This window comes from Columba livia, chromosome 18, assembly GCF_036013475.1.
Source record: "Columba livia isolate bColLiv1 breed racing homer chromosome 18, bColLiv1.pat.W.v2, whole genome shotgun sequence".
Classification (NCBI taxonomy): domain Eukaryota; kingdom Metazoa; phylum Chordata; class Aves; order Columbiformes; family Columbidae; genus Columba; species Columba livia.
In genome coordinates this window covers 13145149-13161527 of record NC_088619.1, presented here as the reverse complement: position 1 = coordinate 13161527, position 16379 = coordinate 13145149, and the positions used below count along the sequence as shown (strand labels likewise).

The 16379-nt window shown below is 52.7% G+C and overlaps 1 protein-coding gene across 4 annotated transcripts in view; it reads left to right on the top strand.

The window, feature by feature from the left end:
- RPTOR (regulatory associated protein of MTOR complex 1) overlaps positions 1-16379 on the top strand; it is a 92498-nt gene that overhangs the window by 29116 nt on the left and 47003 nt on the right. For all 4 annotated transcript variants that reach the window (XM_065035124.1, XM_065035127.1, XM_065035125.1 and 1 more), the window contains exons 8-13: positions 3636-3736; positions 4582-4726; positions 9859-9934; positions 10032-10133; positions 13682-13765; positions 15119-15229. In XM_065035124.1, coding sequence (XP_064891196.1) covers positions 3636-3736; positions 4582-4726; positions 9859-9934; positions 10032-10133; positions 13682-13765; positions 15119-15229 — 619 coding nt within the window. The remainder of the gene's footprint in view (positions 1-3635; positions 3737-4581; positions 4727-9858; positions 9935-10031; positions 10134-13681; positions 13766-15118; positions 15230-16379) is intronic.

Sequence of the window (16379 nt, the reverse complement as noted above, 5' to 3'; positions counted from 1 at the left end):
GTGTAATTACTGGTTCTCAGGCAGCTGAGGCAAACTGCTGAACCAAGGCAACTGCGCTTTGATTTGTACTTCGGTTACTACAAACAAGGTAGACTTGGAAATAGTGACAATTGTCCAGCGTAGTCTTTGCTGGGTTCGGGGGTTTGTTGTTGCGGCTGTAAAAAGGCAGCGCGTCCTCAGACGGGGCAGTAGGTGCTCGGGCTGCAGGAGTTCTGTGCTCCCTGCGGGGGGGTTTCAGTGCCTTATTCTTGGAACGTTGCTACACACACGCAAACTGGCTGTGAGTGCTTAATTAAACACCATTCATTCAGTTTCTGACAAACGTTGACTCTAGAAATACTGCTGCTGAGATTACTTAGAACTCTTCTGACACAGCCAGGGTCCAGTTATCATCTTTTGTCCAAGATGAAAACCGTGGAATCGAAGAGCATCTTAAAGGGTGTTAGGAGAACGGGAGCCCAGATAATAAGCGTGAATTCTTAATATAAATGTATTATCCTACTTGCTTGGTTTTCAGTAAGCTCCTGCATGGCGCAGCGAAGAGCAGCAATCGCTCACTGCTTGTGCTGCAAACGGTCTGTTCAGCAGACGCAGCGAGGGTGAGATTGCATCAGCTGCAATTTCTTGTTTGGTTTTTGCTGTAGTAAATCACTGCGTGTTAAGTGGCATGTTTTGCATTCCGATGAGGCGGGGGATGGTCCTCGGTGCCCCCGCCGTGCTGGGGGCTGGGCGGGCTCGGCGGGAGCGTCGCAGCTCGGTGTTCCGCACCGGAGCTGCCTGGGGCGCGTTTGCCGATGGTTGGAGCCTCTGTGGCTGTGGGACAGCACAGGGGGCAGAAATTCCCCCTGAACCCGCGGGCAGTGTGATATCACTAGATAAATGTGTTCTGGAGCAACGACTGCATTGTGTTAATTGCAATTAACATATTGCTACGAGAGTGTATCGAATCAAAGAACACATGGTGAGGGTCAGGGGAGGTCTGAGCCAGGTGGCTCAAGAATGGGCTTTGCCGAGCACTTGGATGACAGGAGCGGGAGCGCAGCCCCGCGCCCGCTGCCGCCCACCAGCCAAACCGTTCCTCTAAAGCGCCAGAAATAACAAATCGGAGACTGAAATTAATTTTGTTTCCACTTTAAGTATTGTCGAACGTCACAGACTGGACATTATTCATGTTTCGATGTCTATTGATTATTGATGAGTAACGGCTCAGCAGGAGCCAATTTCAAGCAGGAAAAATAAAATCCCAAGATATCACACAGCAAAAAGAATGTAATTGGAGCAAACGCTGAAATTATCGGGTAATATAACAAATACCTTTGGTGCATGCCCTCAGAACTTGGCTAATCAGCCGCCCTCAGGACGGTCAGTCGAGGCGCAGCGGGTTGGTACTGTAACGCCCTTGTCTCCCGGTTGGAGCCAGCGGCAGGATCCACCACGCCGGCGCCGGCAGGTGAAGGTTGCTGTGCCGGCAGGCACGGGCGGGAGGCAGGAAGGCTCGGGCTGGCTGGGGAAGGCGCGGGTATTGAAATGGAGTATTTGAGTTCCTGCATTGGTCCAGGATATCAGGCTCTGGCGTGGGCAAAGCCCGTTGTCAGCAGGAGTGGAGATCGTGCTCAAGAGGACGGTTTTCATGGCAACGCTTCTTTTGCATCTTCACACAGAGACACGACAGGATCGAACGCGAGTTGTACGAAGCTTTACAGCTCTCTCCAACAAATCATTTAAGAAACTCCAAAGTTTTGTCATTCTCAAGTAGTTTTCCAAGGCTCCCGGAGCGCAGTCACGGCGCGGCTGGATCGCTCCTGTTGTGTGGGGCTGGGGCGGTGCTGACCTGGCTGAGCAGCTCTGCCCAGGGCAGATTTCCAGAGCAATCTCCCCACGTTTTGTGCTGCGCTCACTCCCTTTTTTCCCCTGAAAGGCTGAAAAGTCAAGTACACTTATTTTACTTCCCCATACTAAGGTTATTGCAGATGTTTGCAGGTAAACACCAGTGCCAAAGCATCTTCTGGAGTCTAAGTATGATATTGCGTATCCCAGTGTTATATATATTGTATTCCGAAAGCAGGGGTAATGCCGGAGCATGAAGGGGAAACCTGGCATCCTCTGAAGTAAATGCTTCCCCTGTCATTGAAGTGATTCATGGGCTTTTGCTGCATTTCTGACAAGGACATGGATGGTTCCACCTCGCACGAGCTCCTCAGCGACCCTGGCGTGTCGCAGTCCTCGCGTCTCTCGAGAGGCTGCCCTGGTCGCTCTCGGGACGGCGCCCGTCAGCGGGTGGTGGAGGGAGCAGCGGAGACCCGGAGATGTGGGTTACAGCGGCCCAGGCAGCCCGCCCTGGCTCCTCCCGCTGCCCGCCCTCAAACGCGGTCTCTCCGGAGCCGCTCTGCGCTGTCCTGGCTGCCCCGGCTCCCGCTGCGTGGCCCGGCAGGACGTGACGCCGAGACGGCAGCGCTATCGCTCCTGGAAGCCCGTCCCGGACCTGTGGCGTGCTGGCTCTGCACACGAGTGCCCAAACAGAGATGGAAAGAAGCTCTAGATGTTTTTGGTTAAACACAAAAGCAAGGAGCACACCTTGTTCCCCAGAAAGCAGATGTGCAAGTCACAAGTTGTTTCTGGGGCTGGGCTGCCAGCAGCAGCTGTGGATGCCAGCCTGGCGTTCCTGCCCAGCGCCATCGGTAAGATACGGATCGACCCAACCTGCGTTTAACAGAAGAGAATTCGGTATGAGCTGTGCGCAGAACTCCCCATCTGGTGTAAAGATTCGAACCCTGCTGTGAAACACCCTTTCTCTATTTCCACTGCAAACTGGCTTTGGTGATGAAGTGACTGCAGCTGGGCGTCGGGCCTGCGAGGGATCGCAGCGCGGGGCTCGGTGGGCTCTGGGTTCTGAAGCGCCGCCGCGTTGCTGCACGGCTGTCGTGCAATGCAGATATTGCTGTGGGGTCTCAGGAGCAGTGCGGTGGCCTCGTGTCCCCTGCGCCCGCCCCGGGGTCCCCCACAAACACCGCTCGCACGTGCGCATCACGGCACGCAGGAACTTTTTATAAGATGTTAATTCCTCGCTGGTTTAGAAATTGTATTTGTACAAGAGCATAAGCTTATCTGAACCTGCCTGGAAATAGTACTGCGAGATATCAGGAGGATAAGTTGCCACAGAGCGTCGTGTCGTTTGTCTTGACACTTATACCATTTGGCCACTCGTTGTCCAAGACGTGTCCCACGTGACTTTCTAAAGATCCATGCAATAAAAACAAATGGTATTTATTCTTAAATATTTCAGCAGGAAGCGAGCGGGGGATGAAGTGAAGCAGGGAGGCCCTTTTGAAGGAAAAGACATTTCCATTGCACCTCAGAAATCACCATCATCTGGCACCTTCCCAGATGTTTTCCTGTAGCTCAGTTACCCGTGAACAATTCCTTGTTTATTGTCCTTTATCTGACAATTCATCTCACAAGCAAATTTGAGCATAATGGATCTTGCATAAGGAAAGTGTGTCTAGCAACATTAATTCTCGGTTAACAAATAAGGTTCTGGAAATTGGTCTTTTGTGAGCCTTGGCTGAGCCGGGGGGTGTATTTCAAAAGATACGTTTTTAAGAGGAAATGTACTTGTTTCTTTTCGCCACCTGTAGGATTCCCGGGCGCCTGAATGACAGGAGGACTCCCCTGGGCGAGCTGAACTGGATCTTCACGGCCATCACAGACACCATCGCCTGGAACGTGCTGCCCAGAGGTGGGAGCTGGCGGGGAAGGGGCTGCAGCACAGTGCGCACGGCTTGCTCAGGGAGGGCGCTCGGGGGGAGAAGTGGGACCCTGGAATAGGGAGGAAATTAAAGCCTGGTCCTGGCAGAACAGACCAGGCTGGGTCTTAAGACTAGATGAATTTTTGAAATGTGCTCTCTTTACCAGAAGCATTTCAACAACCTGAACGTTAGAAACCTGAAAGGGTTTTTCTGGTGCTTTAGCTTGAATAATTTCATTTCTTACTGTATGTGCAAAGAGCAACCTTGCTGGTAGGACAGCGTGTTTCCCACAGCTCCATCCCAGCTCCGAGTTAGCTCTGGAGCCTGGCTGCCCGGACCCGGCAGCAGTTCCCAGCTGTGCTCTCTGATGCTCGGTACAGCACAAGCTCCTCTTTGCCTCTCTAGACAACAGCACATTCGCTGCCCTTTAGGGTTCACTTTGGCTTCTCACAAGCACATCAAACTACCAGCTCACAGGTGTGTGGCTCTCGATTAAATAGTACACACAGGTCCTTTTCACCTCAGTAATTTCCAAAAGCTTAGGGAGGCCGAGTTTAATTGAAACACCAACAAGAGCATTTTATCCAGAAAGGCAAAAACCAACCAGAGGTAGAAAGTAGTTAGTGCTGTTAATGGAGAGTAAGTGTGATGTTTTAAGGGAACTCGGAGGGCAGATATCCATTTAATAGTTGTCACGTCACTGCAAAACTGTTGTAGATTCCTTGTTACCGAAATAAAATATGAACATATTCTAGTGTTTTAAATGGTTTTGCGTGTTACCTGAAGTGCTCAAGCCGCCACGCTGCGCCTGTGGTAACCCGTGCGTCTCTTGCAGACCTTTTCCAGAAGCTGTTCAGGCAGGACCTGCTGGTGGCCAGTTTGTTCCGCAACTTCCTCCTGGCCGAGAGGATCATGAGGTCGTACAACTGCACCCCGGTCAGCAGCCCCCGCCTGCCGCCCACCTACATGCACGCCATGTGGTGAGTCCCGCGCGCCGCCCCGGCACCAGAACCGAAACGGCTCCGGGCGCCTTTCCTCCCTGTGCGTGCAGAATTAGAACGTAAACCTGAAACACAGAGGCCTCGGTTCAGCCGTGTAACCTTTCACTCCAGATAGTAAAGAAGTTGGGCATCTGCTGCCTTCATTGTCAGCCGGTCAAGCCCATGTCCTGTGGCTGCGGGGGTGGGAGAGCCGAGGCCCCGGAGAAAATCCTCAGCTTGCGTTGTTGAAGTACAAGAAACGTTTTGCTGCAGAGTTCATCTGCTTTTACTGTTGCTTTTAAGGTGATTAATGGAAATGGAGGTGGCTCAGTTATCGAAAAGCTCTCAGACATGGTTTTACACTATCAAACCAATGTCCCGTGGATAATAATAATAAAAATAATCATAAAAGTAATAACAAAAATACTTGCTTTCAGTTTTTTCATGCAGTGTGATTAAGAATAGATCAGTACAAAATTTGGCAAAGTAGGAGCTGGTACAGTCAGGCTAATGTAGGTCCTGGAGGGGGAAATGAGAGCTGGGTGACTCGCTGAGAGGGCCGTAAGCTGACAGCCGTGCGGGCTTGATTTGCGTTTGCCGAACGCCTCCGGTGAGCGGAGCTGGGGCGATGGGCGGCCCCGCCGAGCGCGCCGTGCGTGGGATGCGGCACACCACGCCCTCAGCGGCTTCGGGGGAAAGCGGTTGGGTCATGCGGTGAGTTGTTTAGCCGTTATGGCACATGAGGGACAGGGACGTCTGTACGTGAAGGGTTGAAACGCCCCCGCGTTGCCGAGGTGCCTTTCGGCTGATGCTGTGGCAAGAGGCGGCAGAGCCTGGGCCGTGGGACTGCGGCTGCAGCGGAACACGATTTGATGGAAATCAAAGTAAAAATCTCTATTTCCGGTTCCTTACGGGATGATAATTCGTTCTCATCGCCGGTGCGTTACTAGCCTGTATTTCTGGTTTCCCCTGGGACTGTGGCTGGGAGCTGCTGTTCCCATCCCCGTGCTGAACCACGGAACCGAGCGGGGAGCCAAGGGGCCTGTTCTGCATCATAGTCCTGCTGGGCAGCACGGTGGGTTCTAGAAACACCTTCTCTTCTTTCCTTGTGGGTGGTGCTGGTGTGAAGTGGTGCTGGAAATACCTCTGCGACGTCCCCCAGGCAGGACAGGACAATGGTCCCTTACTGCTCCTTGGGCTTCACCAGGTGAAATTCCTCCAGGGGGTCCCCCACAGAGCTTTTCTCCGTGCGAATCCCAAACACTGGCACAGTAGACGGCAAGTGAGCACAGAATCCCTTGACACACTTTATTCAGTGTCCTCCAAAAAATGTGCAGTTTGAGGCAAATCTGGCAAAGGGGAAAATTCCACTTTCATCAGAGGTGGCTCAGTTCATTATTATGAACTTTTAGTGAGGACAGATTTAGAAACTAATTTAGGACTCACTTAAATATTTTCTAAAAATAATCACCTGCGTTTACCTATCACCTTCCATTCAGGAATTTTCTATTGGATCCCTGGTCTGAAACCTCCAAACCCATTTACTGTCCAGCCACACCGGGTGATGTGAGTGGGGGCAGGAGTTGGCCGGAGGAGCGTGGGGAAGAACGGGAACTTCAGCGGCGTGGTGCGATGGTCACGCTGAACCGCCCGCGGCGAGGCGCGGTGCGGACACCGCACGTTTCTGCTGGTGGCTGCTTCGATGGCACTTTGCACAGATGTTCACACCCAGCATGTCCGACAGTGCTGAATTCCATTCTGGCAGTTCGTTTGGGACCCACCGCTGCCCGTTCTGTTGACTCTTCTTTCAAACAGTTGAGGAAAAGGGAAAACTTATTTTTTGAGGGCAGATTTGACCCCCAATCTGTCAGTGTTTCGATTTCCGCTGATTTCCTATCCTAGGAAGCGGGCGCTGGTTCTGGTCCTGCCCTGGCTGTAGGCTCTGACATGTCACTTCATTCCTTCCTTGTGTCTTTCTTACTGTTATTGGCTTTTCCTGGTTTACCTGCTCAGGTGTGGCCCTGCTGGGCCCCAGCTGTTTGTGCCGTGCCTCCCACTGCAGGTCCTGGGCTGCTGCGGGCACAGCTGTGGTACAGGCGTTAGTATCGGTGTGCGGGTGGACTGGCTGTGCGCTCAGCCTGGTCCTGGGCTGCTGCGGGCACAGCTGTGGTACAGGCGTTAGTATCGGTGTGCGGGTGGACTGGCTGTGCGCTCAGCCCGGTGCTGGGCTGCTGTGAGCACAGCTGTGGTACAGGCGTTAGTATCGGTGTGCGGGTGGACTGGCTGTGCGCTCAGCCCGGAGAGCCGTGTGTGCTGTGCAGGAGCGTGATGTCCTGTCAGCACCCTCAGCTCTGCCCGGATGGATTAGGCATTTTATATTGCTGCTCTCGGCAACAACTTATATTCACGGCCTTTGAAAAGACCCAGTAATGTGTTTGGAAATATTTCCTAACATAGGTCATATATTAAAAATGAAGTACCTTAATTATGCTTTGGAAGAGCTATGATTTGTCCATAATAGAAATACTGCAGTAGTGTATACACCGACCGTGAAATTCTACTTGAAAGAAAGTCATAACATACTGCAAATAAAACAAGCTGGAAATTCCAGCTGAAAAGAAACCCGTAATATAGCAACGCAATTACAGTCCGGAGGGCATGCGGATAGGGACTTGCCCACCTTTCCAGTTCCCTTTGGCATATTAAACCAGTCAGTCACTGCTCCTCCTCCCCACCAGCAGCCGCTATTTTCCCCATGACTGTAACAAGTATTCTCCCCTCCTGCTTCCCTTCGCCCACCCCGCGGTGTTGGTCCTTCGCCATTCCTCTGTGGCTTGTTTTCGATCTTTTAATTACTGTATTGCCCGTTTAATGCCTCGTCTATCACCAGCACAGTGAGGCGGGTGTGTGGCAGCTCAGGAATGAGTCTCCTAGGTGTGTGGTTGGAAAGGGGGAGGTGTGGGAGGTTTGTGGAGGTGTGGGAGGTTTGGGAGGTGTGGGGAGGTTTGGGAGGTGTGGGGAGGTTTGGGAGGTGTGGGGAGGTGTGGGAGGTGTGGGAGGTGTGGGAGGTGTGGGAGGTGTGGGAGGTGTGGGAGGTTTGGGAGGTGTGGGAGGTTTACCTCGGGGCACAGCCGCCGTTGTGGCTGCTGGGCAGGTTGGTTTGAACCGCTCCGTCTCTCGCACGCAGCCGATGGGAACCGGCAGCTCTCTGGATTGTGAGGAGAAGCAGCGTTGAGATTTTATGGTGGTGGTTACTCTTTTAAGAGATTGAGGGACATGGGCTGTGTGGTTACGTTGATATTTAAGGGCCTGTTTTTAGAAGCATAAAGAGAGATTTTGTTTTAATATACTAAAATACCTTCTTAAATGTTTGTTTGTTCTTTCTGACAAGATGTGAAACATTTGAGATTTGACCTTGTGGGGCCGCTTTGGACGTGTCTGTGGAGTATTTGTGCGTGTCCCCTGAGGTGACGTGGAGCCCCGCGGCTCCGTGTCCGCGCGGTGAGCTGCGCGCAGCCCGGGCTCCCGTCTCGCATCTCTCAACGTTCTTCTCATGTCGTAAAACTCATCTCAAAGGCGCTAACAGCCACATTTTCTAATGTCTGAGAGAAATTCTTTAGGTGGTATTGCCCATCCCGGCAAGCAACCCGAAAGTCAGAAATACTCCTTCTTTGCTCGAAGTAAAATTGTCTTTGTATCTGTACTAATTGACTTTGCCTCAACCAAGAATAGATCTCTCATCAGCTCTGTGTAAACATTTTGTCTCCAACACGGGTCTTTATTGCGCACATGGGAAGCATTTGTTGCCTGTGCTTCGATTATCTCTTGATTACCTCTTAATTCTATTGGCAGCGTATTGTCCGGGGGCAGGTGGGGGCTGGGATCAGCGCGACAAGGTGCGGGGCAGCTCGGACAAGCTGCGTCGCTTGGATCACAGCCAGTGCGAGAGCCCTGCCGTCTATTTGTCCGTCTAATTGGAGAGGCTGGCTTAGCTTGAGAACAGCTGCCAGTTGTGCTAATGGGATGGATTGTGCTCAGCAGTTGTTCTAACGGAAGGCTTGTTTGACTCAAAACAAGGTGATTTAAGAACTTATTAGAGCAGGTAACTAAAATACGCTGTATTGATTATCACCTATGGCCTTACGTCCGCCAGTGTTCCTGGGAGAAGAAACATTGCTTAACATATCGATGTGAACACGTGGTGGCCACAAGGCATGGAAGAGCAGCTGCGTCTGGAGAGTCAATTAGTGTCTGCTGAAAGAGAAGTGCAGAAATTCATCTGCTGAAATGGGATGTCCGTGGATAGACAGGGATAATGGTTCCTGGGGTTAAAAGTACCTACTTCACTCTTTTAGGTGTGTTTTAGGAACTTCAGAGACCAAATACCCGTATTTCAGTTGGGTCCTTGTTCAGGTTGTGAGTGGTTCAGAGCGACTGTCAGCGTCTGAATCAGCCACAACAGGTTCCTTGGCCACTGCCTGTAGTTTATGTGCTGTTATGACTGTAACACTGAAATATTGTAGGTAGCAATACTTTAGCCATCAAATAGTACAGTAGGTAAGTGTAACAGTGGAAATGTTTAAGCATGTTCTCCTGGTTTAGATGCATTCTCCATCCCCAGGGTGAGTCGGGAGCAGCCGATCTGTGTGAGCAAAGCCTGGCTCGGGGCTGGATTAGTGGAGACCGGGTTCCTTCTCTCGGCGATGTGTGCGGTGACAGCGTGTGTGTGGACGGGCAGCAGGGCTGGGCGCACAGGGCTGCGCCTTGGGGCTGGTCCAGGACTCACTTACTTTTCTGGTTTAAAACCAACGTCATCCGTGTTGCAGGAGGACTGGTATCTATTGTAAGAGGACTCGGGTTCGCCTGCCGCCGTTGTGCGTTCCGGGTGCAGCGGGTGCTGCGAGCGCTGCAGGGCTGCTTGGCCTCGCTGGCCGTGCGCTGCGCAGCCACACACCACACCGCTTTTCTGAGGAGTTTGCATACCTTATACTTGCCTTTTAAAACAGGGAATATTCAGCATTTCTGAGCCAGTCAGCACTGCTTTGTCCAGTTATTTGTGTGATCAGAATTTAAATTTACCTTGATGTGACTTACGGGTAACTTGTCATGACTTCTTTCCCCTTTTTCCCTAGGCAAGCGTGGGACCTGGCAGTGGATATTTGCCTTTCCCAGTTACCTACAATTATCGAGGAAGGAACTGCCTTTAGGGTAAGTTGGATAGAAACTGCAAGACTAGAGGTGCCCAAACTAGTTACTGTCTTTGTTGTGTCGTTAACCGCCCCGTGTCGTGTTGTCGCTCCCCCAGCACAGCCCGTTCTTCGCGGAGCAGCTGACGGCGTTCCAGGTCTGGCTGACCATGGGCGTGGAGAACCGCAACCCCCCGGAGCAGCTGCCCATCGTCCTGCAGGTGAGCGCCCGCGCTGTGCCCCCCGCGCTGTGCCCCCCGCGCTGTGCCCCCCGCGCTGTGCCCCCCGCGCTGTGCCCCCCGCGCTGTGCCCCCCGCGCTGCCCCCCGCGCTGTGCCCCCCGCGCTGCCCCCCGCGCTGCCCCCGCGCTGTGCCCCCCGCGCTGTGTCCCCCGCGCTGTGCCCCCCGCGCTGTGCCCCCTGCGCTGCCCCCCGCGCTGCCCCCCGCGCTGCCCCCCGCGCTGACGAAGACAAAGAGCTTCTCTTCCCCCATGGCTTCTCTGTCCTCTGAGCAAAGCTTCCCGCTCTCGTCCTTTTGCAGCTTCGCCAGGATCAGGCTCTGCTGCCTCCTCTTTTGCTCTGGAGTAGCAGCGTTTTCACAGAGTAGCAGATCTTTGGTGTTTTGTCCTTTAGCATCTTCTCTTATCTGCCAGCTCTGTCAGGCAGACACTTTGTCTTCTCTCTGCCTTCAGAAATTGGGCATTACTGCAGTGGAAATAGTTTGGAAAAGGCTTCTTTTTCTGTCTGGTACAGCCTGGGAAGTGTTCCCTTAAATGCATTGCTGAAATTTTGCTGCAAGAACATAGAAACAGGTCTCTGAAGACCATGCCTGGAAGGAGTGCAGAGTTCCAGCAGACATCTGCTTAGACTAGGCAAAGTTCATATGTCTAAAGGAGAAGTAAATCCAGGAGAAACTAACACTTCGTTTCACGTTCTGGTTTGTGGCACAGTGCGTATTTCGGTTGCCATCTGCTCTTGCCCTCTCCTCCCCAGGAGTCTGCATCCACAGAATCAGGAACCCTTGTCGAGGTAGCTGTGATCTCCACCAGGCAGCAGAATTTAGTCTTTCTGTTTAAAGGAACGTGGTTCCGGTCACTTACACAAGGACATGTGATTTCTTTCACTGAATGTGAGCAGGCTCACCTTCCCTGTTAGCCACCCGCTTGGTTTGAGACTGACAGCACCATCAGTCTTCGTAAGACCAAATCTTCATTTCCCTGAGCCTCCCAGGCCTTGAGAGATGAGTTGATGAACAGATGCAGGTTTGTCTCTGTCAGGCTTCTGCTCCAGCACCACGTCACTGCTTCCCGATGGATTCCTTGGCAGCAGAACACCGCAGCAGTGTCACCTTGCAGTGGAATGCAGAGGTCACCTGGCAGAGGAACCCGCTTTCCCTTCTGGAGCAAAAATGAGCTAGGACAATGTAATTATTCTTATACCTGAAGCATATTAGTTGTATAGCGGAGTAAGATTGCTTGTGAACAGGTTTGAGGTACTTGGAATCAGAGGCCAGCTGATTAAGGGAGGGAAGGCAGCGCATTTCGGGTGCCTTTGAGTGTCTTTTTGCTGTGACTCCTTGGGAGCTTGGACGAGGCTGCTGTGCCTGGCAAAGGTTGGTTCTGTTTTCCCATTTGGGACGTGTCCCTGGTGAAAGAAGGTGTTTGAGCGGCAGGGCCGTGGTGCCAGCTGTGCAGTGCGTGGTTTTGTCAATGCCAGAGCGATGGTCTGTTGTAAATGGCCTTTGATTGATGCTGAGAAGCCAGTTCCATGTGGAGCTGTCGCTGTGCGCGGGGCGGGTCAGGCAGAGGTGGCTCCGGGTGCCCAGAGCAGTTCCACGCCAGCCCGGAGCAGCCGCAGCAGCTGCCGTCCCCTGGCTCCAGCTCTCAGGCGGGTCCTGCTGAGACATGGGCTGTTACTCCTATATTCTCCTCGTGTCCCGGCCCATCTCTATCTTGCCTGTGTGGCAGTGGGATCTCCCCTGGCTGCCGGCTGGGCGCCCGCGGGCAGGCGCGGTGCCGCGTGTGCCCCGCACAGGCCTGCAGTGCCAGCCGTTCACTCCAAGTTCCGAAATTGTGCGGAGACCCCCCACACCCTCATCCAAGTCTCTAGAGTTCATGTCAGTTTTGGCTTCAGGTTATTGTGCAAAGCGGTTTGGAAGTGGGAATAGAAAAGCTGAGGGAGACTTGACAGCCTTTTTTTTGGTTTTGAAAATAGCGAAACGGAGCTTTTAAAATAAGATACAATTTGGTTAAAGGTCCTTGTGGGATGCTAGCCGTGTTGAGATGTGGATTTACATCTTTACCTGGAAATCCTTTTCGATTACGTGCACTTCTCCAGCTCCGACGGGCTGTGTGGCCGTAGCCGCGTTTCTCTGCGCTCGGGGTACCAGCGCTGTGCCCTGTGCCGCGTGTGCAGCCGCCGCGCGCCGCGTCCCCTCCCCGCCTTCTCTCTCTGCTCTAATCCCCAGCAGCTGCCCCTGGTGTTCCCGCGCTGCGCGTCTCCGAAGCACATTGCTGATCGTGCCAAGTTCTGGAGTCGGTTTCTGGAACAGGCCGGTGCCAACTGGGGCAGGATGACCAAAATCCTTTCTCTTGTGACGTCTCCTGAGCTCTGAGCTCTGGTGTTCGGGTTGAAGCGATTAGAGGAGTTCACACGTGCTCCTGTCTTTGTCTGCTGGACTTTCTCTGCACAGCCTTAGTATCTAGGATCCGTTGTCCATCGTATGAGACACGAGCCAAGTAATTTAGTTATTCTTCAATATTAAACATGAAAAATAATTTAATTTGAATATGCAGTGTAGAAGAGCACTGAGGAGGGGATGGAATTGCAGAGCTAAATCAACCAGTCTCCTTCCCGCAGACCCGTGCTGAGGGATGTTACTCAATTTAAAGTGAGGATTAAACGTCGCATTCCAATATCTTACATCTGTTAAGGAGATTAAGAACTGAAAGTCTGTCTGTTAATATTTCACACCAGGGTAGGTATAAGCCAGTAAACTACCACCTCATTATCGTTGTCAGACTCTGTTTTAATGAGATTTTTATTAACGACTAATGTGACCTTTTGCTTCCCTCTTAAGTCTCTTACATCGATTTGCCAAGGAAAGCAAAGCCTCTTTTTGTGCTTCTGAGCTGTTTTGAGGAACGGGAGGCTGGGCCTTTTCCTCCCCGCAAGTCGCTCCTGCCGCCCCCATCACGTTCCTGCTGCGCTGGGGAGGGCGGCCGGTGCTGCGGGGATGTGTGCGCTGGATCCGCGGGGATGTGTGCGCTGGATCCGCGGGGATGTGTGCGCTGGATCCGCGGGGATGCGTGTGCTGGATCCGCGGGGATGCGTGCGCTGGATCCGCGGGGATGCGTGCGCTGGATCCGCGGGGATGCGTGCGCTGGATCCGCGGGGATGCGTGCGCTGGATCTGCGGGGATGCGTGCGCTGGATCCGCGGGGATGCGTGCGCTGGATCTGCGGGGATGCGCACGCTGGATCCGCGGGGCAGAGCCGCGCTGCGCAGGAGCGGCAGCGAGGACAAGGGCAGCGGTGCCGGGACGGGGATGGCCGTGTTCCGAGGGGAACGTGTGCGCTCCGGGAGGGCAGAACCCCTGGGGTGCTGTTCATGGGCTGAAGGTTTTCAGCAGTCAGCGTTTGTTTTCCTGTTTTTGCGTTCGGACCGTCAGTTTGCTCAAAGCCACGTAACAACGCTGAGTGCTCTCGCGTTTGCTCTGCGGCCGCGGGGATTTGGGCTTGTTTAGGACTAACCGCTGCTCTCTCCTCCGCAGGTGCTGCTGAGCCAGGTCCATCGGCTGCGAGCTCTGGATCTGCTGGGGAGGTTTCTGGACCTGGGGCCCTGGGCGGTGAGCTTGGTGCGTGGATGCTGCTTATCGTCTTGGAAAAGTGCCATTGCTCTCACTACGGGCGATAAATACAAATGGTGATTTATGGCAGGACGATGTTCCACAGATTTGACAAACGACCAGCATTTTGTGTGTTCATGTGTGTGAAATGGAGCAAGCGTCCCTAAAAGAAAAGTTGTTTGTATTCATCACAAAGGCCGAATAGCTGTTTGTTTGCATTACAGCAAAGAGGAGTTCCTTGAGAATAGTGTAAAATACAGTAAGGGACAAAACTGGAGGAAATACCTGGGACAGATACCAAGGTTTGTCATGTAAGATAAGTAACAGAAAAATCGCACACGTATTTGTCCTCTGCTCTTTCAGATTACTGGCTGCACCATCTTCTCTTCATCTATTTGCTCTCTAGATTTTATAAGCTCTTCTGAGAAGGCAGCAGCTGCTTTCTGCGTTTCAGACAGTGCTAGCACAGCGCGGATGATAAATACCAATTAAACAGAGGAGTGCTCTAAACCGCTCTCAGACATGGCGCTGTTTGTTGATAAAGGTGGTGAAGATGAACCCCCAGCTGGTCGTGGAATAGCTCTGCGATGGGACTTCTTAGTGGTTTTCGTTACGTTCCTTCTCCATCTCAGCCAAGTCTCTCCCGCACACCACCAGGGCCCTGCGGCCCCGCTGGGAGGAGCAACGTGTGCGTTACAGGGGATTCCGAGCCCCTTCTGTGGGGCCAGAGCGCAGCAGCAGCTCGGCCGCCGCGGCCCCGGCGCTGGCTGGTTCGTGCTGTAGAAACCCCTTGGCCGTGTCACGGGACGCTGGGCTGCTGCCAGGTCCTGGGGTGGTGTCACCTGTACGTCCCCCGGTCCGTGTCCTTTCCGCTGTGCTCTGGGAGGGAACCTGCAATCACGGGCCTCTCCAAGGTTCCCGTGTCGCCTGCCCTGCTGCGAGCGCAGTGGGACCCCATGGAAAGCCTTGGGGAAAAGCCGCTGTCAGGTGAGAGGCCCGTTTAATTTCCAGGGGGAAGGCTGTAATTATTGAGCTTTTGCAATGTGTTTACCTGTGAGAGCAAATGGCCCCGTCTGAGGAGAGCGCAGCGGATCATGAAGCGTAAAATAGCACAGGCTGTGACGAGCAGCAGCTTCTGCCAGATTAACTCTGAGTCTCCGTGGACCAAATGAGTCTGAAAATATCTGGTGACATCCAAGATTAAAATGAGCAATAGACAAATGCACAGAGATCCCCTCTTCACTAGAAATGTGTGGAGCTGTTTTCTGCCCGGTTTGTTGTGCGTGGGTGGCCGTGCTGCCCGGGGCAGAGCGCTGCTCCTGCCCGCGCTCCCCAGCTCAGCAGGTTCTCTTCCCTCCCCAGGCGCTCTCCGTCGGCATCTTCCCCTACGTGCTGAAGCTGCTTCAGAGTTCAGCTCGCGAGCTGAGGCCGCTCCTTGTCTTCATCTGGGCCAAAATTCTGGCGGTGGACAGCGTGAGTACTCATCAGCTTGGCTGTCTCTTTGGGTTTTCAACAAGGTGCCTTCTTTTTCCCCACCTGTTTGCTTTATCCAGTTGCTTTAGAACTGAGACCTTCTCCTGAGGTACTTCAAAAAGATGCTGTATTGTCTGTTCACGACCAGCGCTGTCGGTTCTCAGAACGGGCTCTGGGGACTCTCCAGACGTGGAATTTTTCTAGAAATCAAGCAAAAGTCACTTTTGGTGACCTGACCTCACAGGTCCTGCTCCAGGTCCAGCGCACGTGCTCATGCGTTGATTGTTGCCATGGGAGCGTTGAACAAGAGAAGTTGCTCCCCTTGCGGGTCCATGATTCTGGTCTTCTCTACAATATTTGGGCACCTTTTGGGATAAGTTTTAAAAACAAAGGCCTGATTTTTAAACCAGAGCTCTAGTTTGTAGGTTTTTCAATAAATAATTAAGCGAATAAGTAGTTGTAGATAAATGTATATAGTCATATATATGACTCGGTGTTTTGTGGGTGCAATTAGTTGAGAAACGTAAAATTATTAGGAGTAGTGCACACAGTTAATTGCAGACATGATTATAAGCTGATACAAAATGGTCTGAGCTGCTTGTAGAAGTTGGTTCTTGCCGATTTGAGGGTTCATTTTTGTTATATCTCTTCCATTTCAGTATGAAAAATAATATTGGATTTGTTGGAATTTTTCTTCACTGTTGATCTAGCATTGTCAGGTTTAGTTTTATAAATATATTTTCATTAATATCCTAAGAGGATTTTGGAAAGCAAAGAAAATGAAAGCTATTCATCTTGGAGCGACGCTGGCAGAGGTTGTTCGGGTGCACCCCGGCTGGCGCCTCAGCCGCAGGTGCGCTGGGGCGGCTGACGGACCTGCCGCGGTGGCCGTGCCGCCGGAGCCCCGGCCCGCTCCCCTGCCCCGCGGAAACATCGCACTCGGACAGAATTGTGTGTGTCCTTAATCCACACTGGGATGTTCAGATCAATCTGCTCTAGCTCCATGTCTAATCAGGTGGGGTTTTGTAGGATATTCACTGAGGACTTGGGTCAGCTCTGCCTGGAGCCCGCTGGAGCATTTCTAGCCAGGGCTGGATCAGTTGCCCACTGTAGGTGTCTGGCAGGTATAGGATGTGCAGGAGCAGCCTGC